The 24,930-nt window shown below is 45.6% G+C and overlaps 1 protein-coding gene across 5 annotated transcripts in view; it reads right to left on the bottom strand.

Moving 5' to 3' along the window:
• Positions 1-24,930, bottom strand: part of LOC126544994 (eukaryotic translation initiation factor 2-alpha kinase 1-like) — a 79,109-nt gene that overhangs the window by 1,006 nt on the left and 53,173 nt on the right. For 4 of the 5 annotated variants that reach the window (XM_050192581.3, XM_055061611.2, XM_055061610.2 and 1 more), the window contains 2 exons: positions 16,961-17,098; positions 3,997-4,092 (listed from right to left, as the gene is read on the bottom strand). In XM_050192581.3, the coding sequence (XP_050048538.2) occupies positions 3,997-4,092; positions 16,961-17,098 (234 nt within the window). Of the gene's footprint in view, positions 1-1,754; positions 1,961-3,996; positions 4,093-16,960; positions 17,099-24,930 lie in introns of all 5 variants that reach the window. The other variant, XR_008608585.2, reaches the window with a different exon arrangement.

Genomic DNA, 24,930 nt, shown 5'->3' with positions numbered 1-24,930 from the left:
CAGCCGACTCAGTGACCAGAACAATGGGTGCACCATGTTGCAGAACTATGCAATGGTTGATGAACTAGGTAACGCCTAGAAATCTATGTCGAGTAACCAGTGGCAACAATTATCCATCTCCTGTGCAAAGATTTCTTTGTGAATGGACCAAAGATTTGTGCTCCACCTGTGCAGTGTCGGTTTTTTATGTTCATCCTTGTCTGAGTTGTTTCCTTACGCTAGTGCAATAAGATAGAACTTCAGCTAGCCCAATTTCAAGCTTTTAAAGAGCTACGTTTTAACTTGTTGAAATCGCACTGGAGGAGAGTCTGGAGGCCAGCCAGTTTAATGTGTGGTGTCTTGTGGGACTGACAATCACAGCATATATCTCACATATTGTTGGGTGAAGGAAAACAGCTGGGGCAACAAATAATTCTGATGCACACTGACTAACATTCTAGTGACCTATAAGTACCTGGCACATGGCTCATCATGGCAAGCTTGCAAAATCTGTTGGCACAACACCAATGATACAAGCAGACACATTTTCTTGTAGATGACATTGTTGCACATTCAGTACAATGGCAAATGGCTTAAAGGCATGCAAGATATACCAACATCAATGCTGTGATGTTGCTTGATGAGTGATAAAACCCTCAGTTTGCATGATGGTGCTCAGCTGTCCTGATGGTGCTGACAAAAATAAACAGCAAGTTGTGCTCAGGGTCCAATCTTGTTGGAAGTGGTGCACATGACCATTAGCATTATTGTGCTTCCTTCTGGGCCGGCAGACAACAGTAATGTTGTACTTCTGTAAGCACAGTCTGCATCAAGGTAGTCTTGCCCAAAGTATTCTTGAGTAGCAAGCCAACACAGGGGATGGAGATTGCTGACAGCCCAAAACTTCCTGCTGTTAACTGCTGTTAAGGCAGGGCTGAAATGCGCTAATTGCCCAAACAACTCTTTTTTTGCCATGGGCTTGTTGGTCTCAGCCATGGCGAGACTGCGGCTCACATAAACCTTTCATGCTGTCTAGCCACTTCACAACAATGGTGCTGCGGCCTACGTTATTAGTGCACATTTCTGTTTCTGTGGCGGCGTTTAAATGAGCCAAGTGAGCACTGCAGCAGCTTGTAGGTGATGGTGCAATTTGTTGAATGAGTGCTGTTGCTTGTCTACCCACAGAAAAGGTACATTGTCATGCGTAAGCCACATCAAAGGTCCAGCGATCTTATACAGATGCTTCGTCAAGGAGTTGTCTATGTGCACAGACCAAGGAGGCACTGGACAGGACAGCCTTGTCTGTGGTTGTTTGGAAATTGTAGATGAAAACCAATTTGTCAGGGGCCAGTTAAATGCCAGGCTCTTGGAAAGGAGCACTTTTCAGGCTTGATAGAGAGCGCGTGTTTGTAAGATGTGTATAAAACATGATGTATCGTGAACTCCCAAGCAAGTGCCCGCTACCTGCGCAAGCCCTCCCCTTTCACCCTGTTCACCGCTTCACACCTTCACTACACTGTTGAGGTTTTTATTAAGTGTCACCTATAAAATTTAAGAAAACATTAGAATTTAGTGAGGACAAGTGATTGATTGTTTAGCCGCACTTCTGCTGAGGCCCTGTAGTGGTGCCACCATAGCCGGGTATCTCTCTGTGCCTATGCTTTTGCAACCTCCAGATGCCATCCCACAGGACGTCCTGTGCTTTGTCGTGGAGGCATGGGCGGCTGTTTGTAATGTTCTGGGACTAAGAAAGTTTGCCAGATTTTTTCACAAACCGTTTCATAATAAAGTTGTGGTACCAAGGCTGGAGTTACTTGGAGCATTTGGAGATCTTTCCAACTGGCAAGCCTTATGAGTCTCTGCAAGCAATTCATGCCCTCCAAAGGCACAGCAAGAGAGTCATGGCAGAAGGCAGCAAAAAGCTCCTGCTTAACTCCAACTGTCAAGAGCCCCAACATTTTATCCTCCAACAAAGAGGGACCTGTGCATTGGAAGAGGCAAGACATATTTTCCACAAATGTTGCTACACTTCCGTTTTGCTGCTGTATCTTTACCTGAAGCAATAAGGTGTACACTGTACTTCCACCAGAAAATGTTACGTAGGCAAAGTATAGAGGCTAATTATGTAAATGTTGTATTTATAGTGGACAAGAGGAGAACATGCAGCTTGCCTACTTTGACTTTTATAGTATATAGGTTGGAGTGCTTGCCACCCTGTGGTGTGGGAGCCCATTGTGCCATTCAAGATAGCATGCTGACACAGACAACTGTCGAGCTTGAGGTGACGAGTGTGGCCATGTTCAGTCATGTTCAGTCGTTCAGTCACACACATGTGTCGTTCAGTCAGATCTATCTCTATCAATAGATTACTGCCACACCTACAAGACTTCCATTTCTATCTGTTCTTTTTACTTTTACTGCCAAGCAATAAATGGGCACAATGCATTACGCTGGAAGCTACTCATTTTGTACCACAGCTATTGAACTCATTGTGTGAAGTATATAACAAGTTTTTACACCAAAGAGCAAGCAGACCTGATGCAATGCAATTCATGTGTACTCTGATGTGGTGCCGATACCAGTTGTGACTTGGGAAACATGGGATGTTGCTATGTATATGGATAATGGAGGCCACACTGGCAGCAATATAGCTTGGACATGATGCCATGGATGTCATAGTGGAGTCCCACTTGAAGCTTCTATAATGCAGGCAGAAATTAACTGCAGGTACTGGATTGAATTTTTTGTTCCGTTAGAAGGACTCAAACATGGTGGCTACAACAGCATTAATTCAAGCTATCTATTCAGCCATTTACCGTATTTACTCGAATCTAATGCACACTTTTTTTCCTATAAGACGGGTACAAAAATTGCGTGCGCGTTAGAATCGAGTACGACCCTAAATCTATGGTACCATATCGCCATCGGCATTTCAAAATGGCTGCCTCGTACGCGATTTGAGCCTAGCTGCCGTAGCTTCCTCCATGTGCTGCAGTATGTGTGCTTAGGCAATGCTTCCTTTAGCTTAGGTTAATGCACCGTCTGTCTTCCTGTTTTCTGCGTTTGCTCTATCAGCATGGAAGTGTCGACTGCAAAGACATGCCGAGTTCATCACAATGGCGCAATTAAAAGGAAAGCGATCACGTGTGCGGAGACAGACAGTAATCGGACCGCATCATGGGCGTTCGGTGTCCTTGAAACTTGTGTGCGGGACTGGTGCAAACAGGAGAGATGTTCTACACCGGCGGCTGCTACTTATTGCACGGCCGCGCAGCCCCTATCTTGAAAGCGATCTGCGATGAAGACAAGAGCTTACACATCTAGGCGCACCGTGCTGTGTTCTTGTTGCTTAGTTCGCAGTGAAGCGAGAGGCCACACAAAGGTCAATTCCCTCGCTCCTGCTACCCGCACTTCTTCGCTCGAACGTTTTGATAAAGAGTTTCCACGGTCATTGAGTGAGACGTGTTCATGTTTGCTTGTGCGCACGTGACATCATGCTTGTTAATTTAGCTAGTAAGCGAATGTTTAAAAGATTATATGGCCGATAATACTACCATCCTTACTTTTCATATAGCTGTCTACTAATCTGCTATCGTAATCGACGCTTCGCCTTTCGGGCGAAACTGTGACTTTTTTTTTATTTATTGAAACTTTAGTGCATTGGGAGTAACTCGATTAATAGTTTTTTCCAATTGAGAGAAAGTTGTATTTCTGCATGAAAGAATGAGGTGCGTGGTACTGTAAAGGACTTCTTTTTCTTTTTTTAGGTCATGGCAAACCGGTGCACATTACAATCGAGAGCGTTTTTTTCTCGTTTTTTTTTTGGGGTCACAAAAAATGGGTGCGCATTACAATTGAGGGCACGTTAGAATTGAGTAAATACGGCATGTTATCTGCAATACAAACACTATGCATTTGAAAGTCATATCTAATTACATGAGCAATCAGTATTCAATTTAAATTAATATGTAGAATATTCAAACAGCCCTAAATGTACAGTTCCAATCTGTGGCTCACCTTGTCTTTAGCAATGAAAAGTGGTGAAATCAAGAGTTCTTTTGCACTTGGTCTTTCTTTAGGATCACTGTGGCACATTGCCGAAATGGCTATCGCCTGCAACACAATGACAGAAGGGTAACACAAAGCTTACACACTTTTTTTATAGACACGTTATGCAACTGTACACAATGCTCTTTCTTTTAAATATTACTTTTAAAGGGGCCCCAAAAAACTATTTGTTGAAGTCGAGAAATGAATTTGAAGTTAAACTAGACCATTTCAGAAATACTTTGCAGCAAAAACTACTTCAACGTGTTCAGGAGAAGCGGAGCTATTGACCATCAAAGATCACCTTTGATCCCCCTTACGGTTCTTCCGCTCCATTCTTCAATGCCTTGCAATTCAAGAGCTATGGCGGAGCAGGGTGTGCCCACACTCTACTTACTGAACGTCACAGTGGCGCGCAATTCGAATTTGATTTTGAATGTTCATGTGGACACCACTACTACCGATTTTGGTGCCTACAACGTGCCAAATGCAGTTGTCCTCAGCAAACCACAGTGCGCTCAGCGAGCAGACTCGGCCCGGCACCCTGTGGCGGCCATGGTATCAATGCTATGTTGCAGGCCCTAGCTACATGCAACTGTACAACATTTGCTTTGTGCAAGACCGGGCTGGAGTGCACTCTCGCACTTATGTGCTTCAGTCTGGCCATGCTACATGCTGCCGACTGGCTTTGTCCTGCACCAGCTTGACCGACAGATAGTAGCCACACCCAACTTGCACATTTTGAAGCACCGTCAATAGCTCAATATGAAACAATGTCTGCCAACGCATCTAGCCAGGAGCGGCCAGGAGTGTACACTTAGTCCGACTTAAAAAGAAAGTTTTAGGTTGGTTTGAGGCTAGCTGAGTGTTCAAACTAATATAAGTTAGTGAGGCCCAACGGCTATGACACCAATAAGAAGGGTGGCGTAAGTTTAATTCCTGCGCCGGCGGCCGAGCATCAGCAGACGATAGTCGGCTTCTTTCATAAATATGTAATTCTTATTGAAATTCAAAAGCAGATTTTCGATTACTTTAGCATGTTTATTAAACTGCATCAATAAATACACACAGTAACAGCAGGAAGAACTGGACTGATTCAAACACCCTTCTTGACTGATGTCAGCTATGAGCTGATAGCAGCTATCTATCGGAACCTTGCATATGATGACATATGCAAGCTGCTGGCAGCTTCGAAGTGGGCGAGGAGAAGTTCTCGTTTGAAAACAAAGTGTTTGAGAAATATGTGACTTTGCACTCTGCTTGTGAGCTCCCCACCCACGCATGATTGCAAAATTTGGCTGATAAGTTCACAGAAGCGTATGCTATCCGAGGGCTGCATTTTTTCACCAAGCCTGAGGGGTGGTTCAGGACCCCTTTAATTACAACTTCATTTTCTTTCTGCTTGGTGCCATTGCCATAAAAATCAACAGGGTATGTTTCACTGTTAAGCATTTGGATTTGAAGTTATTATTCCAATTCCAAAATTTGCTAAACCTTTCATTGTCAGTGAACAATAATGAAGAAATGTTTTAAAGGTTTTAGTAGTACTAATGCTTCATCACAGGGATCCATCTTTACCAAGGCCTTGTCACCTTTTGCAAGCAAAACAGCAAGGGGAAGGGTGACATTATAATATACATGTAGTAATGAGGAGTAGCCGTCATGAACAGGCACTGGATAGGGCTGCAAGGGGAGTCTGAACAATTAAATAATGCTTCTTTGGACAGGTCAGAATGACCGGAAAGAATGCACATATCCACAGTAGGAGCTCCATTGAAGAGAGTGGTAATCTGACCGTGCGTGCCCACATTGAGCCGCAAAAGAACTGTTGTACATGACAAGCACTTCTAGTTTCATTCTTAATTTGCATGTCACATTAAAACAAAACAAAAATTCAAGAGCCTTACGAGCCAAAATCACCTTTTGAGCCAAAATAAATTTATGACATTAACCCTTTCAGGGTCAATGACGTAAACTTACGAAGCCGGGAACGAGTCCAAAATGGTCGATGACTTATATTTACGCCGCCGTCTGTAGGTTTAAAAGCATGCCACCATTTTCCTAACCTTTTCTTTCCTGGCATGTGCTGCCACTGAGTGGGAATACACGGAATTCTTTTCTCGTGCCTCCCTCTCTGGGTTTTTGTTGCATGGTTTGTTTTAGAGCTATTTGCTCCGGCGCATCTATATACTACCACTCACACATTGGCGATCGTGGGCGGGCAGCGCGGCGATTAGTTTGGGTTTGGTTCCACAGGCGGTTTCAGCCTTTTGCACTTGCAAAATTAATAGCTATCTCGTTATTGATTTCTCAGAGGGCCACTGCCTGTTACTCGCTCATTTATTGCTCACAGGGGTGCACATACGAAGGATGCCACCGTGCATGCGTTTCCCTTTCTTTTTTGGAGACTCTCTAAAACTAATTGTCTATGGTTGGCGATAAGATGAAGATTAGCAGGAGTTTGTCACACATTTTGCTTTTTTGACGGGAGCACAACCATACAGTTTTCTTGAGTGCGCTCACCTACGCAGTTTGATTATACTATGGACGTAAATATTAGTGTAAGAGCAAGAACATTTGAGACCTACGAAATATTTTCGTGTGCGCATTTTCTAAGCCTTCAACTATGTGTATAACAATGCATCAAATTTTTAATTCTTATAAGTTTATTTCCTTTTTTATTGTTGTTATTCATAAATTATCAATACATATATAGCAACGCAAAATATTTTTTTCTCGCTTTATGGTCACCCTAGAAGAATTATGGTAAATTTTTTTCAATATAGGTCCCTCTGAAGAATTTAAATCTGCAATAAAAAAAAATCGACCCTGGGCAGTCGCATATGGCAAAAAAAAAAGAAAGAAAAAAAAATCGACCCTGAAAGAGCTAAAGATCCTTATAATACCATTAAATTGAATGTATTTTTGTTTAAAGAAGTAAAAATCATTCAGTATTCTACAGTCACTAAGTGCAAGTACCGGCTATGCCATTATAAGAAATTCAATTGTGGTGGAAATACCCACATCTAATTATGGATATGTGTAATGGCTGTCTCGATATATCATTCTTGTAGCCAAAGCACTAAATGTTTGCAGTTTCAAGTGTGATGCACATAACTTTTCTTTTTCTTACTAAGCTTCTCCTTGTATGCACAATAAATTTTAAATATTGCTAAACAATACATAAATTCCTTGAATTAGCAGAAATGGCAGTGCTTTCTGTGCTAAACCTTTCCCTCCCAATGAGTTTGCAGGTGCATCACATTTTATATTTTCCTATCTTTGAAAATGCATTCTATTTCTGACATGTACATAATTGTGTTTGAATGATATCTTATATTAGTCTGTGTAGACTGTTGTTTATGTCTGTATAAAGTAATCTTGTTTAATTGGTGTAAAACGAGACAAAAGACGGCAAAAAAGCTGGGACGAAGACAGTGTTTGTCTTCGTACCACCTTGTTGCTGTCCTTTGTGTAGCTGGTTCTCATACCTTACTGTATTAGGCAAGCCTTGATGCTTACACTTCCGCTGCCATTGTGCTGTCTTCAGTTTTCACCATATGTTCATTCTTACTTGAGAGTTTTTTTCTTTATTCTAAAGTATGCACCTATAATAGAGAGTTTTAGAATAGAGGCCCCAAACGTTTGAGGCCCCAAAGAAATAGTGTCGAAGTCAATGCGCGTGCACGAGATGCAAACTGTGTTTGGGTTTTGCGTCGGCCACACTATTTCGCCGATTTAGTGGGAGCCCCAATAGCTGCCCCAAAAGCTTTGTGTCAACAAACATGGTGGCACCCATCGAAGCGATGGTTCTAACCTAGCACCAAACTAGGCTCGATTCATGGTAACGCGTGAAGTTCGCAAACTAGGAGAAATGACGGTGGTTATCGCTTTGTCTCAACTAGCAGGCATTATGAAGATGGATTCATTAGATGTTGCCGATTACAAATTCGATTGCCGATTTTATGGCTCATAGGCCTAACACGGCTTAACTTGGCTGGTGAAGGCTTGTAAAGTTGGCTACTCAAGACTAAGTGCAACTAATTACTTGCTGCTAATAGAATAACCCTCTAAATTGTAATTAAATGTGGAAACACGAATGTCAAAAATTACTCTTATCATAAAATGGTATATCTTATTTAATTATTTATAATAGTTTTTCTTCGACACCATAGTGGCACAGCAAGCACAAGACACTATCCACAAACGCAAAGGCCTATTCTAAAGCTCTTCACTCCTGCATGCCCCAACGCTAACAGCCGCAAATCTCTTTGGGGCTCCTATTCCAACACTCTCTAATGTATCCTGGTAAGGATTGATAGTACGAAAAAGTAAAATAAGTAAAATAAGTATAATAATCACATGAGACCTCATTTAGTTGTTTTTACCACATTAGTTAGACTCTATCATGCTGAAAGGAGTTTTTATTTTTGTTTGTCTTCGTGCTGTTCTAACTTCGGTCATATCTAGATCTGCAAATTTTCTTTTTATCAGCACGTATATTTGTTGCTATGAACAGTATTCATGTGCGCTTTGTAGACTTCCCAACATAAGGTGGCAGTAAAATATTTATCGTATATTGAAGCTGGTGTGCCCCCCCCCCCCCCCCCTTCTGTTTATTTGCAGCAGAGCGGCGACAGTGAAATGCATTGAAGCACCCGACCGATTGTTATATAACATTGGTTGGGTGCTTGAATACATTGCACTATAGCTGCTTCACGAAGTCTACCTCTTACGTAAATGACGTCAGAGGTACACTTCGTGAATTGATTTTCGCGATTTGTGGTGCATTCCTGGCATTTCCAATTTTTCATACCATTTCTAATTTCAATAGTTTACAGGGAGCGGAAAACAATAGTTTATTTGGTGCCCATTGGCCACTTTCTTTACATTATGGGATACCTTGTGAACATATGCTATTACATGAAAATATCTTTTTTCTTTTTCCTGGTTTTCGATTTTTCTTTCAGAGCGCTTTATTTTTTACAGGAGTGTTTTACACACGGCTGTGATGACAGAAGATGGGTACCCGGCTGTTTTTAGGTGTTCTGTCTGCAGTAGGAGGCTATCTTTCATTTGGTGCTCCCAGGATTTGTTCATTGCAGCTTGAATACAGGAGATGGCTATTCCCCTTTTCACGAGTTTCAAATGAGCACTGTCCTAGGGAAGCATGCCTTTCTTAGACCTAGGTTGATAAGCCCAGCAAACATGGTGATTTGAAGCAAATGAAAGATTAATATTGTTATGGTGAAGGGAAAGAAGAAGGTGACATGAACTAGAGGAAGACGAAGACTGGCCGTTGCCTGAACGCCATATACACCAGTTCTAAATATACATTATTTTACACTCGTGGGCCTGCTTTCTTCCTGCAACATTTTGGTGGAAGGTGCGGGATACAATCACAGAACTTCGCAGTGGACGTCATCTACCTGCCGCCACAATGGCAAATCAACCGACACAAGCGACAACGCCTCAGCAGCCCGTGCCAACGGTCATCCTCACTCATCCGTGGGACCCGGGGACATTTTGTAGCACGGACCCCGCCGAAGTCGAGGACTGGCTTACGTTGTATGACAACAACAGGTGGGATCCAACAATAATGCTAGCAAACCTGATATTTTATCTGAGAGGAACTGCGAAGCAATAGTACGATACATATGAAGCTGACCTATGAGCTGGGATGTCTGCAAAGAAAAAAATGCGAGACCTGTTGGGCAGACCTGTCGGTCGTCAGCTAACAGCAAAAAAAGAACTTGCGTGCCGCGCTCAGACGTCCACAGAATCCTTTGTCGTATACATACAGGATGTGCTGGCCCTCTGTCACAAGGCTGATAACAACATGACCGAGGCAGACAAGATTGGTCACATACTAAAAGGTAATGCAGACAATGCCTTCAATCTCCTGATGTGTAAGGATTGTGCCACTGTGGATGCAATTATAAAGGAGTGCCGGCGCTTCGAACAAGCAAAGGGCCACCACGTCGCTCAAACTTTCGACAGATTGCCCAATACCGCCGCGACATCTTTTTGTGAAGACCTGCCGTGGCTCGTTCAGCCGACAGGACTGGAAGATATGACGCGCATCGTTCGCCGTGAGCTTGAGGCCATGACTCCAGCTCCAGTTCGTTCCGACTGTCGAGAAAGCGTGCCCGCTATCTCCCTTATACAAGCGGTCGTTCGGGAGGAAACAGCAAGTTTGGGCGTTCCATCTCTCTGCTCGGTCCACTATAGAAACACCTACCAGATTTCTCCGGCCGCTCGCTCCCAGACGCAAAGCTTTCTGCCACTCCGTCGCAACCCAGCTGACTGGCACACAGCAGATGATAGACCCATCTGTTTTAATTGTTCCGGTATTGGACACATCATCCGTCATTGCCTCAACGACTGGTCGTCACCTCCTTGGTGGTCGTCTCCAAGTCACTACCGCCACGTGCCAGACAATCATACTTTCTTGCCCTATACGCTGACTAGGAACATCAACGCCGACAGTGTTCCACCAAGATCTAGCCGCTCCCCGTCTCCGCAAGGTCGTAGGTCCCGTTCTCCTCTCGTTCACCGCTCTTCGTCCCCTTCTGCAACTGGTCGCTTCGCTTCGGGAAACTAGGCGGTGCAGCTCCCGGAGGTGAAGCTACAACTACGACCCGGCCCACAAATCCTCTGTTGACCCTGCCTACACGTGGAAACCTACTGGACATTGAAGTTGATGGCGTTCCTGTTACATCTCTTGTTGACACAGGAGCACAGCTTTCAGTTATGAGCGCTGCTCTCCGCTGAAGGCTCAAAAAGGTTGATGCCCACGGTACCATGCACTGTGCGAGTCACCGATGGGAGTACTTCACCTGTTCTTGGAATGTGCACAGCAAGTATGACCATTGGGGGCCATTATACCGTTGTTTTATTTATCGTCCTTGAGCACTGTCCGCACGACCTAATGCTTGGCCTCGACTTCTTTTTTAAACACTCTGCCCAAATTGACTGCTCCACAGAAGTTGTACAGTTGGATGTGCCGCTTCCTGCCAACGCAACAACTTGGGCTTCACACCGCTTATGTTCTGCTGAGTTTGCAAGGCTGTCTCCACAGGCAGCTACAAATGTCCTCCTGACGCCCTGTCCTCCCATATCTGATGGCGAGTACGTCCTGTCGCTGCTTACTGACGTGGTTTGGTCGCACAACATTGCTTTACCGAGCACCTTAATATGGATCCACGAAAACTGTGCTCGCGTGCCCATCCTCAATTTTGGATTTTCATCGCATGTGCTGCCACACGGTATCGCCATAGGGCATATCACTCCTTTGGAAGAATTTGAGATTTCTTCTTTGACCTCTGAATCGTTCCTCCATACCAACGGTCCTTTGTCACCCACTCCTTCGTACTCGACGCCTGCGGACGATGTTTGTGAAATGATTGCCCCTGACCTTTCTCCCGAGCAAACAACAGCTCTTCGTCACCTCCTGTCATCTTATTGGGAGATCTTTGATTTAGACGATAGTCCACTGGGCCAGACGTCAGTCGTCGCGCATCGCATCAACACCGGTGACGCCAGCCCCATTCATAGGCGGCCATATCGTGTGTCCGCAACAGAAAGGGCCATCATACAGACAGAGATAGACAGGATGATGGACAAGGACATCATTGAAACTGCCATTAGTCCGTGGGCATCACCGGTTGTCTTAGTAAAGAAAAAAGACAACTCGTGCCGCTTCTGCGTTGACTACCGTCACCTCAACAGGATGACAAAGAATGATATTTATCCCCTGCCTCGCACTGATGACGCTCTTGACTGCCTTCACAGATCCCAATACTTTTCATAAATTGACCTCCGCTCCGGCTATTGGCAGATTAGCGTCAATGAGATGGACCGCGAGAAAACTGCCTTCGTCACACCGGATGGTCTGTACCAATTTAAAGTCATGCCCTTTGGATTATGCAATGCACCAGCTACATTCGAGCACATGATGGACTCTCTCTTATGCGGTGTTACGTTTCGCCTACGACGCGCGGTATAGCCGGCGCGGATGCAACGGACGCCGGGGCTTCATTCAAAGCGGCGGACATTTTGGCCCGTTCAGCGCTGCCATAACGCCTCCCCGCCAAGCGCGTCCAGGCATGTTTCAATGCCACATGTCTTCGTGTGCGCGCGCGTGTGTGTGTGTGCATGTTGGTGCCCACGCTTGTCAAAGCGCGGCAGCCGGGGAGAGGAGCTCCCCCAACTGTGAAGCGAGGAGGTCTGACCGGCGCCGGCCCGGCGGGTGCGTCACCTACTCGTCCCAACGTGCCCGAGCGGCGCCGTCACGTGCGCCTCTATCGAGGCGTTCCCTCTTGCCCTCAACTCCGAGAGTATAAAAGCAGCTGCCCCCCGGACGCCGAGAGAGGCTCCGAATTCTTCCGTCGAGTAGCGTGCTCTCCCGTCTCTCCACTTCGGTTGACATGACCGGCCGCTCTTTTGCGATGCTAGAATAAACAAGTTGTTCTGTTAGCAGTCGACTCATGCTTTGCCAGGACCTTCGGATGCTTCCAATTGTGCCCCAGGCCGCCAGGCCAACGCTACCCTTGGGGCTTGCAACCCAGTTGCAACAGCGGCTTGAAGTGGTCTACATGCCTCTGTTACCTCGACGATATGATTGTGTTTTATCCGAACTTTGACAGCATCCTGCGGCGCCTCACGACCATACTCTCCGTGTTTCACAGGGCTGGCCTTCAGCTAACTCCTCTAAGTGCCATTTTGGTCGCAGTGAAATTAACATGCTTGACCATCTCGTAAACCCCGCCGGAATCCAACCTGATCCACAGAAAGTTCACGCCGTGCAAAATTTTCCTGTACCTTGTTCAACAAATGATGTCCGTAGTTTTCTGGGCTTATGCTCTTATTTCCGGCGATTTGTGAAAAAATTTGCCGACATCACTTACCCTCTCAATGACCTTCTTAAGAAACATGTCTCTTTCTCTTGGGGACCACTGCAGGAGAAAGCCTTCTCTACCCTGATTGAATGGCTTACCACATCCCCGATTCTGTCACACTTTGACCCTTCTGCGCCCACTGAAGTATGAACTGATGCGAGTGGTCATGGCATCGGCGCTGTCCTCGCTCAGCGTCAACAGGGCCAAGACTGTGTCATCGCTTACGCCAGCCGCCTTCTTACCATGCCTGAGCAAAATTACTCCATTACTGAGAGGGAGTGTCTCGTGCTCGTATGGGCAGTTGCGAAATTTCAGCCGTAGCTTTTCAGTCGGAGCTTCTGCGTCGTAACCGATCGTCATGCACTCTGCTGGCTCTCCTCTTTGAAGGACCCAACTGGACAACTTGCACATTGGGCATTGTGTCTACAAGAATATACATTTTCTATTATGTATAAGTCAGGGCGCCTGCATAAAGACGCTGACTGCCTGTCCCATAATCCCGTGGATAGACCGGACAATACCGATACAGACTCGGACATCAGTATTCTATCCCTCTCCAGCTTCCTCCATATTGGCGATGAGCAACGCCAAGATCCTGTTCTTCGAACACTTACGGAACGCCTAAGCTCCTCGCCCAATGACCTGTCCCTCCGGATGTTCACCTTGCGTGATGGAACTTTATACCGTCGTAGCGTTCATCCTGATGGCCCGGAGCTCCTCCTATTCGTTCCCAAGCGCCTTCAACTGGCCATGCTCCAGCAACTTCACGACGCTCCTACTGCTGCACATCTGGGCATCACTCGTACTTACGACCGCCTGCAGCGCCGCTTCTTCAGGCCTGGCATTTATCGCTCTGTGCACCGTTATGTTGCTTCTTGCAACCTGTGTCAGCGCCGGAAGACTCCTGCTATGCCTCCTGCTGGTTTGCTTCAACCAATTGATATCCCTACAGAGCCCTTCTTCCAAGTGGGCCTCGACCTCCTTGGCCCCCTTCCAATTTCCATTAAAGGAAACAAATGGATTGCTGTAGCAACAGATTATGCCACGAGATATACCATCACACGAGCGATGCCAACCAGCTGCGCTACAGATGTTGCCGGCTTCTTACTATACGACGTCATCGTGCACCACGGCGCCCCTCGCCGCCAGTTACTCATGGATCGTGGCCACTACTTTCTATTGAAGGTCGTTAATGATCTGCTCCGCTCCTGTTTTACAGAACACCAGCTTGCTACCGCGTACCACCCTCAAGCGAACGGCCTCACCGAGCGACTCAACTGCACACTAACTGAAAAGTTGGCCATGTACATTTCCGACGATGACCGCGACTGAGACATCGCTTTACCATACCATACATTACTTTCGCATACAACTCGTCCCGTCACGACACTGCCGGATTTTCACCATTTTACCTTTTGTATGGCTGCGACCCCACCTTGCTTTTCGACACGTTGCTACCTTCCACAGTGAAATCACCCAGCCCTGGTTACGCTGGCGATGCTATTGCCTTCGCCACCCAGGCCCGAGAGGTTGCCCGTCATCGCCTCACAGTCTCGCAAGCTTCTCAAAAGCAACGCTACAACCTTTGGCACCTGGAACACCATTTTTCCCCTGGTTCCCTTGTCCTTCTCTGGATGCCTTCATGTTACGTCGGCTTGTCGGAAAAACTACTTTCCCATTATTCTGGTCCGTACCAGATCTTACGTCAACTGTCCGATGTGACATATGGGATCGCCCCAGTCGGTCAGCCTTCAGTGCCTCCCAACGTCACCAGCGATGTTGTTCACGCTGCCAGGCTCAAGCCCTATGTCCCTCCATTAAGTGAGGCTCTATAACTTGCACCGGGACGGAGCTAACCCAGCCAGAAGGGTGATGTTATGGTGAAGGGAAAGAAGGTGACATGAACTAGAGGAAGACAAAGACTGGCAACTGGCGTATATGGCCTGAACGCCATATACACCAGTTGTAAATATACATTATTTTACACTCCTGGGCCTGCTTTCTTCCTGCAACAATATCTAAGAATTGAATGTTAGTTTTACTCGGCAGTTGAAAGGTGAATTTTAGTCGCCCACCATGCATACTAAAAATTCTCAGAATATTTTTCACTTCTTGGTCAAAGCAATAACCAGGCCGCTGCTTTAGAAGAACCAGGTAGTTATCCACGTAGCGATAAATGCGCATAACTGGCAAGCCAACAAAAGCATCGCAAGTGAGTTGGTCAATACTCGATAAAAATATATTGCTAAGCAAGGGTGTGATGGATGAACCGATACAAATACCCCCAGTGCGTTGTATATAAAAATTTCCATCATGATTGATGACTGTTGACTGAAGATAAAATTTTAAGAGCGTTATGAAATTGTCAGCATTTATACCTACTGAGTTTTGAAATTATTGCTTAACTGTTTCACTGATTACTTCACGTACAGCAACGAGGAAACTGTTACAACGAAGTGAATAAAACAGATCTTCCACATTGGCAAAAGACCCATTGGTACCATTAAAATTTGCAGCACAAGGTCCCCTTAGTTCGCTCACAAATTCTTTGGAACTTCACACTCGGTAGGGGTCATTCACCGGCAGCTTCTTTAGATGGCTTTGCAAAAAATGTCCGACATGCAATTGCCATAAAGTCTTTTTGGATACAAAAACCCTTAACGGGTGGTTCGGCTTATGTGTTTTGCATGTAAAGAACACTTCCAGAAACCCAGATTCTGCTTTGCTAGTCATCTTCTTTAGAGGTTCCAGATTGAGACCTGCAAGTAGCTTGAGAGAAGCTTTTCTTTGCTTTTTCGGATCGAATTGGACTGCTTTGAAATTCTTTGCAATTGCTTTGGCAGCTTTCTCTCTTAGGAGGGATTCTGGTAGGACGACGAACCCTCCTTCCTTGTCGGACTGCAGGACATTCATGCTGTTGTCCTTCATCCAGGACACCACTTGTTTAAATGGTAGTTTAGGTGCCATCCTGTGTTGCACATTCTTTACAACACTGTCAACACTGTCAATGCTGTCACATCTCTGGCCATGGCCAGAAACTGAAGAGCAGACAAGTGCAGTTCGTAGCTCAATTTTGGCCCTTTGCAGAGAACAACCTTCATGCTATCAGGAACACTCACTCCACCCAGAGTGGCCACGTTATTAGAAGGCCTCGGTTTCGGATTTGGTTTGCCCAAGGAAAGCCTTACATGCTGCCACAAGAATTCAGTTGACTGCCCTGAAAGCTTCCTGTATTCTTACAGAGAACTGCAGTCCTTGCAGGGGTCTTTGCCTTCCTGAACCAATACTTGAAGCCAGTTTTCTATAGTTGTCTTTGTCTTGAACCAACTTGCCCAAATCAAGTTGTTTCTACGTCTGTTGGAGATTTGCGAACGTTCATCTGATGTATGTTATATCAGAAACGGATATCCATAGGACATTGGACGGATACCTGTGGTTGCTTGGGATTGTCTGAGCTGCCCAAACAGCCACTCAACCCAGCTCTTAATGCTGAAAGTGTGCTCCATCATGGCAACAAATGCAGCAATCATTTCAATAGCACATTACACACAACTGCTCAATGATGCTGTAGAAATAGAAGCGCTGCTTACACAGTAAAAAAAAGCAAAATGGCTGATAGCCAGGCTTGTTGGTATGACACCAACCACTGCAAACACTGCGAACATTGGACAAAGGCTAGAAATGGACAAGGGATAAAAATCAGGGTGAATTCTGTAAGTGCCCACCTAGTGGACATGTCCATTTTGTCTGCTGCTGAAGTTCTGATTGGCTGGGCTAGGGCATGCGTCAGAAGGAAACAGGTGACCCCAGCCAATCAGCACTTCAGCAGAAGATGAAAAGGACATGTTCACTAGGTGGACACTTACGGAATACCTCCCCTGCTGTCCCCCAGAACAAGCCGACTCAAACTAAGTGCAAATGGAAATAAACACCACACAGAACAGTGGAAAGCAAATTCTTTACCACTGAAAAAGAGGCTACCTGCTCTAAATAAGCCAGTAAACTTCACTATGACTTATGTGCAAATTCCATACCATGTCCTGTGAATATTCCTTTAGTGCTGATGGCAGACTGCCATTACGGAGTTTTGTGAGCTCTGTGAGGCGCTCATGGACTGTGAAGAAGGGGCACAGTAGCTCAGTCAGCACTACACCCAAGCTGTATATGTCCACCTAAAAAATAAAATATAGTGTTAGCAATGTTACTCATTCCAGACACATTACAACAAGCAAATCATTATGCTGTTACACATGATACTCAACAAAAACCTATACAGTCGAACCTCATTATTACGAAGTTGCATCAGACACAAAAATATGTTGTGTCCAATACTTATTAGAAGCATACATGCAGACATCGGGAGGGGGGGGGGGGGGGGACGAATCCAATCAGGTTTATACAAAAGAAACATAAGCAGAATGCTTCCGACGGGCCAGCAAAGGGCCGCCTGCAGATTTTGACAAACCGTCAACATCTTGTTGTGCCATTACGAGGTACGGGGACAATATATTACATACACATGCTATTGATTGCCACTTATACGCAACCATGTGATCAGTGTTATTGTGCAGGATCAGTATGTTGGCTTGTCATAGGCCAAAACATCTGCGCGCTACCAACACTTTTAGGCGCCGAGGCAACTGCACGTGGATCCGTACTTTGCTACTACAGCTGTTAGTCTAGCCTGTGCATCTTACCTCACGCTCGATCACCGATGAAGTATACGAGCACCAGCATATTGGCAACAAGCTTCCCACAATGGCTTGTGCCCAGCCACTCCACAAGCCACACTGCTTATGCCGCTAGGCTTAACCAATGCTGCTTAGTATGGACTCAGCAACCAAAGGTTTAATAACATGCCAGTCGACATGGTGGCAATTTTGTTCATGAGCGCCTTTAGCACGCACAGTGTGCATGCCGGGAACACTGTGCGGTGTTAGGAATTTTGGTTATTGCTGTTATACATTGGTGCTAGGGGTAAGTGGTGGTACCGCAGGAATCGTGCAGCTACAAAAAATAAGCTGTCTCAGAAATCGGTTGGCAACAGCACTTCAGATTTTTGCTACCAGAATATATGTTATGAGGAGCGTGCAAACAAATTTCCTCCGTGATAACAATACTGGGTCGAATATTGCATTTTTGGTCTTGCTATATAGACCCTTTTCCCGGAGTAGTTTGTTCAAGAGGAACGAGATGGCGCCTTTTGGTGACGCGTTGCACATTGCCTCAGTGAAAGCATACAAATGCGAAACCATTACCGCTCCTGCCCTGCAGCTGTGCTATCAACTGTTGGAAATGCAACTGGGTGATCACTAATGCGCTGTACCCCTTTCATGCTGCAAAATGTGTAACGGTAGAAGGAATACGTGTGCAGTAGTTGGCAGCAAAAATAGTGACTGGAATTTAAAGAATGAAATGAATCTGCATGACCAAGTTCATGGACCGCTGCTACACAAGGACTCCCTGTGTTGCCAGTCGTTTGCACAGCTTTCCTCGAGGATGAAAACATTCACTCATCTCAGGTTACCTCAACATTCCGAATGAATGAAAACTGTATTGTATTGTATCTGCCAGCATTTCTATCGTCTACTTCCAAATCAAGGACTTCAACTCCGGAATGCCAGCAAGAGTGAGTATTGCTCTTTACACAGTGGCAAAGAGAGTAGTGCCGCTTCCTGGCATAGTAAGTTTCTTGCACATTACCTACACACATACACTCCAGCTCACACTCAAACTTACAACCACTCTTTCCCAACGTAACAAAAACAAGTGAGTTGGTGCCCTCTTGCATCAATGTGCTAAAGCATGGGTGGCAACGACGACGACACCGACAGCACACGAAAGTTCAAAGCTGAACGTTTCGCGATGGTCCACAGAGTAAGCAAGTGACTAGTGACACGGAGCAATACTTTTTTCTCTGTAACTAGCAATAGTATGTCTTTTCTTCGAGCCCCTCTAGTATGCAGCCAGAACAAATCTATCACCACTGAGCACACCTGTGAGCGATTAGGCAGAAAATAAACAATCAGATAGTGACCGCATCGAGGAATGTTACCGAGTCAGAAACATGACAAGGCGCTGCTTCAAAATAATTGTCAAATGTAGAACGAAGAGCAAAAGACACTCATCCTGATTTAATTCAGAAGTGAAAAGTCTGGCCAGCTTGGAATACATTTCTAGCCCCACTTCCAGTACAAGCACCGTAACAGTGCTCGTACAGTTTGTACAATACATAATGAGCTCTGAAGGCATTTACATGTCCTCTGAAGCTGTGGCTAAAGCTTTGTGTAGTTCACTCAGTCACTGTCTACGACATCTGCCGAAACAGTGGTTTGCTGAGCAACACCAGTGACATGTACAGGCGTGGCCACTGCTAGCGGGAACACAGGAACCCGTGCCTCGTAAAGTCTCGGCAGACGACTCACCGGGCTTTTCACAATCAATTTGACTGCAGCTGTGTCACAAGACTTTAAGAGGCTAGGGTGGTGGCACGCTCCGAGTAGCATGCCACGGGCTCCCATGTTCCTGCTAGTAGTGGCCACGCCTGTACATTCATAGTAAACATGGAGACTACTGCGCAGGCAATAGATGCGTCTCCACATGATCAAACATGGCGGCGATCTTGGGATCACTGTGAAAAAGGTCTATAGGAGGAGAATACACCACTGAAATAAAGCATGATCAACTAAACTTTATATTTATTTCATTGTGTCCGTGTTCTTTATATTTTGGTTTAACTGTATCATATAAAAACGAAGACTGCCAAGACTTGTCTAAGGTTGGTTAAATCTTTACTTTAATAAAAAAAATAAGCATGAACTACTTGGGTAATATGCTGCCCCAAAGTGTGTTTCTAACAGGAAAGTAGGCAGGTTTATTTTTCTGCATTTGCATTTCTACACACAGTTAGCACCTAACAGTGCTTAAGGGGGGACATGGGTTGTGGAGATTATTTCCTGCATCTTATGGCCAAATCTGATGAAAATAAACAAGCTTAGTTAGTTTTTTGTGCTGATTTCAAATATGCAATAATTTTTCTTGTAGGTCCATTAGTTCAGGAGATTGACAGTGCTGCTACTCAATTGTTTCCGGAGACAATGGAAAAAAAACTGCTCAGCAGAAAGTGAATATTATTGCATAGCTAGACACTATAATGTGCAATAACTGCAATGCTGCAAAAAGTTTTCAAATGAGATTCTAATTAGCCATTCTGCAGGTGATCAAAATTCTTTCCTTGACCTAAAGCTACCACATCAAAAGAAAATTAATAAAATGGAAATATACATGTGCACAAATTTGAAATTCTGCTCTCAGCACATTGTAATATGCAGATTAGGCTTTCTGCTAAAGAAAGAATTAGTGCTCTAGCTGTTCTAGATCATGAGATATCACTCCCGACAGTTTAGTGAAGTGACCCAAAAACATGTTTTGAGAAAAGGGAGAAAACGTGCAAAACCCTATTTTATTTACAAATTTACAGCTGGAACAGCTCAGTAGGAACCAGGCATGTAGTCCTGCTGACTCCCAGCTCCTGTGTGCCGCTTTTTGAGGGACTGGCGCAAATCTTCTGATGCTTTGCGCTTCTTGGCTGATGCTGCCATTCAACGCCTATCTTTCTCGGCCATGCGGGTGCGACTTTGCTCGCTTGGATTTAGACATCGTTCTTTCATTATGTCCTTTGAGGCCCTTGCATTGACTGCATTGAACTTTAATACTGCCTCTGCCACAGCAGCCTCCACCATGAATAAAGAAGCGTGCCTGTCTTTTGGCGCCAGTGCCCAGATCATCGAATGCAGGCTTTCATTGTTATTTTGCGTTTTACCACGCTGGCAACATTGCAGCAGTTTCTTGTCTGAAAGACGTTCATATATGGGACGTAAAGCCTGACAAACATGAGGAGGAAGCTTTCGAGGATGTTTTGGAACTGGCTCACCCTTGGCCGCTGCAGCATTTTGCTTGCACCAGGAGTTTGGGCCTGATGGACAATGAGTGTGATTAGCCACATCATCGTTTGATGTGATGTGATGATATGTGGCCATCACTGCATTTTGAGTGGCATATACGTCTCCTTTGTGGGTCTTCAGAGCCCATCCATAGTATGAGGTTAACTTGGAGATCAAGTCTGCTGTCAAGCGGCCCTTTCCACCAAGACTTATGTCCAGGGCCCCTGTGTTTTGCCACCAAGTTGCGCAAAACCGTCCCCATGCGCTTTTGCACATGATTCACGCAGTCCTCTATTTCAATCGGGATATACCCATACACTTCATCATCTTGTAAAGCGAGATAACTGCGGCTGTCCCCGTCACAAAGCACCATTGTATACCGCAGATTGTGCCGCTCCAATGATCGCCTGAAAAGGATGAGGGCAGCTTCCACCTCCATCTCCCCAGCTTTCTTATTAGTGTTCTTCTGACACTTGCGGCCATTCTTCCAGGCTCCATAGGAAGGGTCACTCTCCTTAGGCCCCGACTCGCACCCAGCACAGAAATTGCTCAATACCACAAAGTCGAGCACAAGTCCGCTGAACAACTCGATCACAGTGCCGATGCCGATATGGGACGTATGACCGCGGGTCATGCATGACCCGTCGTACGACACTGCGATGTTCCCAGTATGACCTACGTTCAGTTCGGCGTAAAGTTCGCAAACCGACCGCGCGCAGGCGCTCGTCAGATTACGCGCCGCGCGATCGGCCGCTGGCGTCAACTTCGTCTTCCCGTAGCTCTGCCACGTTTTGGTGTGAAGTGCCCGACGGCTGATGCCTATCAACGAGAAAATGTCATTGAACGTAGTCTGTCGGTTCCCCGTTGCCTGCATGGCACGCGTAGCCAAAACGTTCACAGCAAAGGGTTTCATTCGTTCAGCACTGTGAACGCGCGGCGAGCTCCACACTGACGCAATCTCTCCAAAGTTCGCGCACATAAAACGCAGCTTCACAGTGAGTCCGTATTCCCGCTCGTCTCGGACGATTTCTAAAGCACCATTGCAGATGTTGCAGTTCGCAAACGTTAATAAAGTGTTCACGGCACTCAAATCCACAATTCTAAACGTAGTCCCATCAGGCGGGCGAAGTGCATCGTCGGTACTGTCACCCACGAACTCGCGTTTCCTCTCCGTCGCTGGAGCGGAAGACAATTCCGATAGCTTTGCTTTGGCTTTCACTTCTTCCTCCTCCAGCTCGGAAGGTTGCCGGTAGATCGTATCTTGCCGTACGCGAGCGCTGGTCGAAGGGTCCGCGGCAGATGGACTTGTCGCAGTATCCGCAGCAGCGGATGCGGTCGTTAGGCCTGTCGTTGCTGCATCGACGATTTCGGCATCGGACGCTGAAGTTGAGGCGTCCTGGGCGTTTTGCAGTGTTGAGCAGCGTTTTTTGAAGTTTTCGATGAGCGTCTGTCGCACTTTTTTCGCACCAAACTTGTGTCGCATTCGAAATTTGCGCTCCGTTTCAGACATCATGTTGACACTGGGGCAAGATGGTGCACCTCAATGCACGGCTCCAAGCGTGGAGTAGACGATGGCCATGCAGTTCCGCCAATCGGGAGGCAAGCTCAAGTCACGTGCACCGAGTGATGAATAGGATGGCGTTCTAGTACCTTTTTTTTGCCGCGCATTTTCTAAGTGGCCAATGGTCGAATGGGGCCCGTTCTGGCGGGAATTTGAAAGGAAAAGTCATCTCTTTCAGATGAGACCAAGATGTCCGCGCTAGCACACGTGGAAGAGCAGGCGCGCGTTTCGGAAAATGTGCCGTTTCAGCGCAAGTTCCGCCTGAAATTCAGCTAGTACATGTCGTATAAGGCGTCACTGCGGCTAAAATACTGATGTTATCGGTATGAAATTAACAATGTAGATGCAATAATAGCTGTACACTCCAAAAAGCTCATTCAAAAAATAAGTTATTTTATGTGCTAATCTAACATAACTGTTGTGTCATGTTTATCGCACTATGGAGGCCTCTACAAAAAGTTTACATCTACAGTCGCCGACCGTTTATTCGGACCTCACGGGGACTGCGGAAATGTCCGAATAAACAGGTGTCCGAAAAAGCAGATTAAGAAAAAGAAAATTGAAATCCTTTATTTCCACGCACTTATTCGGGCTCGGCATTAGGCTTGAAGAAATCGTGAGTGCGCCGTTGCACGCTGTTCCGTTTACGCGCAATCAGATAAGCCTGAATCTCGGAGAGGGTCGCACGGTCACTATTAGCGGCGAGAATTAGGAGTGGCGCCCTCTCGCGAGTGACGTCACGGCGAGGACGCCGCTCGCTCCGGCTGCCGCGCGCCCTCGTTCCCTTAGTGTTCGTGTATCTTGGGGTATGGGTGGCTCGAGCCGTACCTATTGAAGGATACGTCGGCTTCTTTCAGCTGCCATGGCTTAACCACAGTTTCTTCTTCAAAAGCGCGTGAGTCGAGAAACTTTGTGGCTTGGATATCGCAAGCTATGTAGCGTTAAAGGGGTCTACTGGTTTTGCAATGCACATATGCGCCGCGTCTATCCGTAAATTTTACGTAAAAAGAATGTCTGCAAATTCAACATGCGAAGTTGCCTATGATGCCTCGCTAAACATTTAACATTCCCTTAGTATTTAGCTATGAGAGACATTGTATTTTACATGGAAGAAAAATACTGGTAATTGGCATCAGCATGTTATCCGATGTTAGAAAAACACTGCCCAGCGAAGCTGTCATCATGATTCTTCTTACTCTGGTGTGTTGTTCTATTCAAATATGGCCATTCATTAATGAGCAAAAAATAGGCACGCATTTCTTATGAAAAAGTTTGCTGCTACTTTCATCCTCCTCTGAAACAGGCCTCCAAAAAACGAATTGCTCATGGCTGCTAACACGACGGCGCGTCATGTAGAGTATTTACATAGTTATTTCACAAACACCATAGTAGCAATCACCTGAGAGAAAAGTTTTGTTGTTAAAATCGAGAGCGAATCAATTGAAGGTGATGACATGTTTCATAGTGGCCCTCAGTAGCCTTTATAGACAATATGGCACACCACTGATCACGTAACGGTAGCAATCGACTGTCGGTATGGCAAGGCACGCAATGTTCGCGAAACCCATCAGTTCACTACTACATCGAATTTGAAGCCATAAAGCATTGTTTTACAGCGCCAACTGAAATGGCTAAAGTATTCTGGAGCTACTACAGCGCAGCTTAGATTGCCTAGAAAAGGAAAATTCAAGCACCTTCTGTCTCACCATGTCTCGATCCAGCGTTCTTTAATTATACAAACGGATAACTATTCGCTTCGTCGGTACATAAAAGAGAACCTTGCCCAACTGCAGGCTAAATAAAGCTTGCTCCAATCCAATCGCGAACATTCATAAAGAAAGCACCACAAGCCTTGCATATACTTTCACTTGATTTCTGACCCTCCACCGGGGAATTTCGATATCTTCAATATGTCCCACACTACTAATGATTGACGCTTCGACTTCTTTCTGGCTGCAGCCATGCGGTCCAACAGGCATATTTCACTAAAAAAATTGGGCTGAGCAGCCTGTGTCAGTTCGGCAAACAGATTCGTCATGTATATTCCGCAAGCAACACGCACCAGTAAATTTCTCAAGTGAGTTGAACGTGTATCACGGTAAAGGAAATATATATTGGTACATTCCTATTTATAGTCTGTAAATAGCTGTAAGCCTTCATTAACTTTACTTCAAATTTCCGTCGCTTAAAGTAAACACGGGAAGAACCGCCTAATGTTGACAATCAGTTAAAGCAGCAAGTGGTGCTTGTAGAATCTAAACTCCAGTATTAGTTAGGTCCCCGTGTTACTGCCACGCGTTTCTGTGAACAAATGCAAAAATTCGATATTATACCATGAACTACTCGTCGGGAGCAAACCTGCTTTAGCGGATTAAAATCAACGTAACTGTTGTAGAAGTCATATATAGCCAGCGTTTGGGACATACTTGTTGCACCGTGGCAGGTATGGTATGCTATGTTTTTTTGCGATTGTCCATCCGCGCATGAAAAACGCGCAATG

This window comes from Dermacentor andersoni, chromosome 1 (assembly GCF_023375885.2).
Source record: "Dermacentor andersoni chromosome 1, qqDerAnde1_hic_scaffold, whole genome shotgun sequence".
Taxonomy (NCBI): domain Eukaryota; kingdom Metazoa; phylum Arthropoda; class Arachnida; order Ixodida; family Ixodidae; genus Dermacentor; species Dermacentor andersoni.
This window is presented reverse-complemented; position numbering and strand designations above follow the sequence as displayed.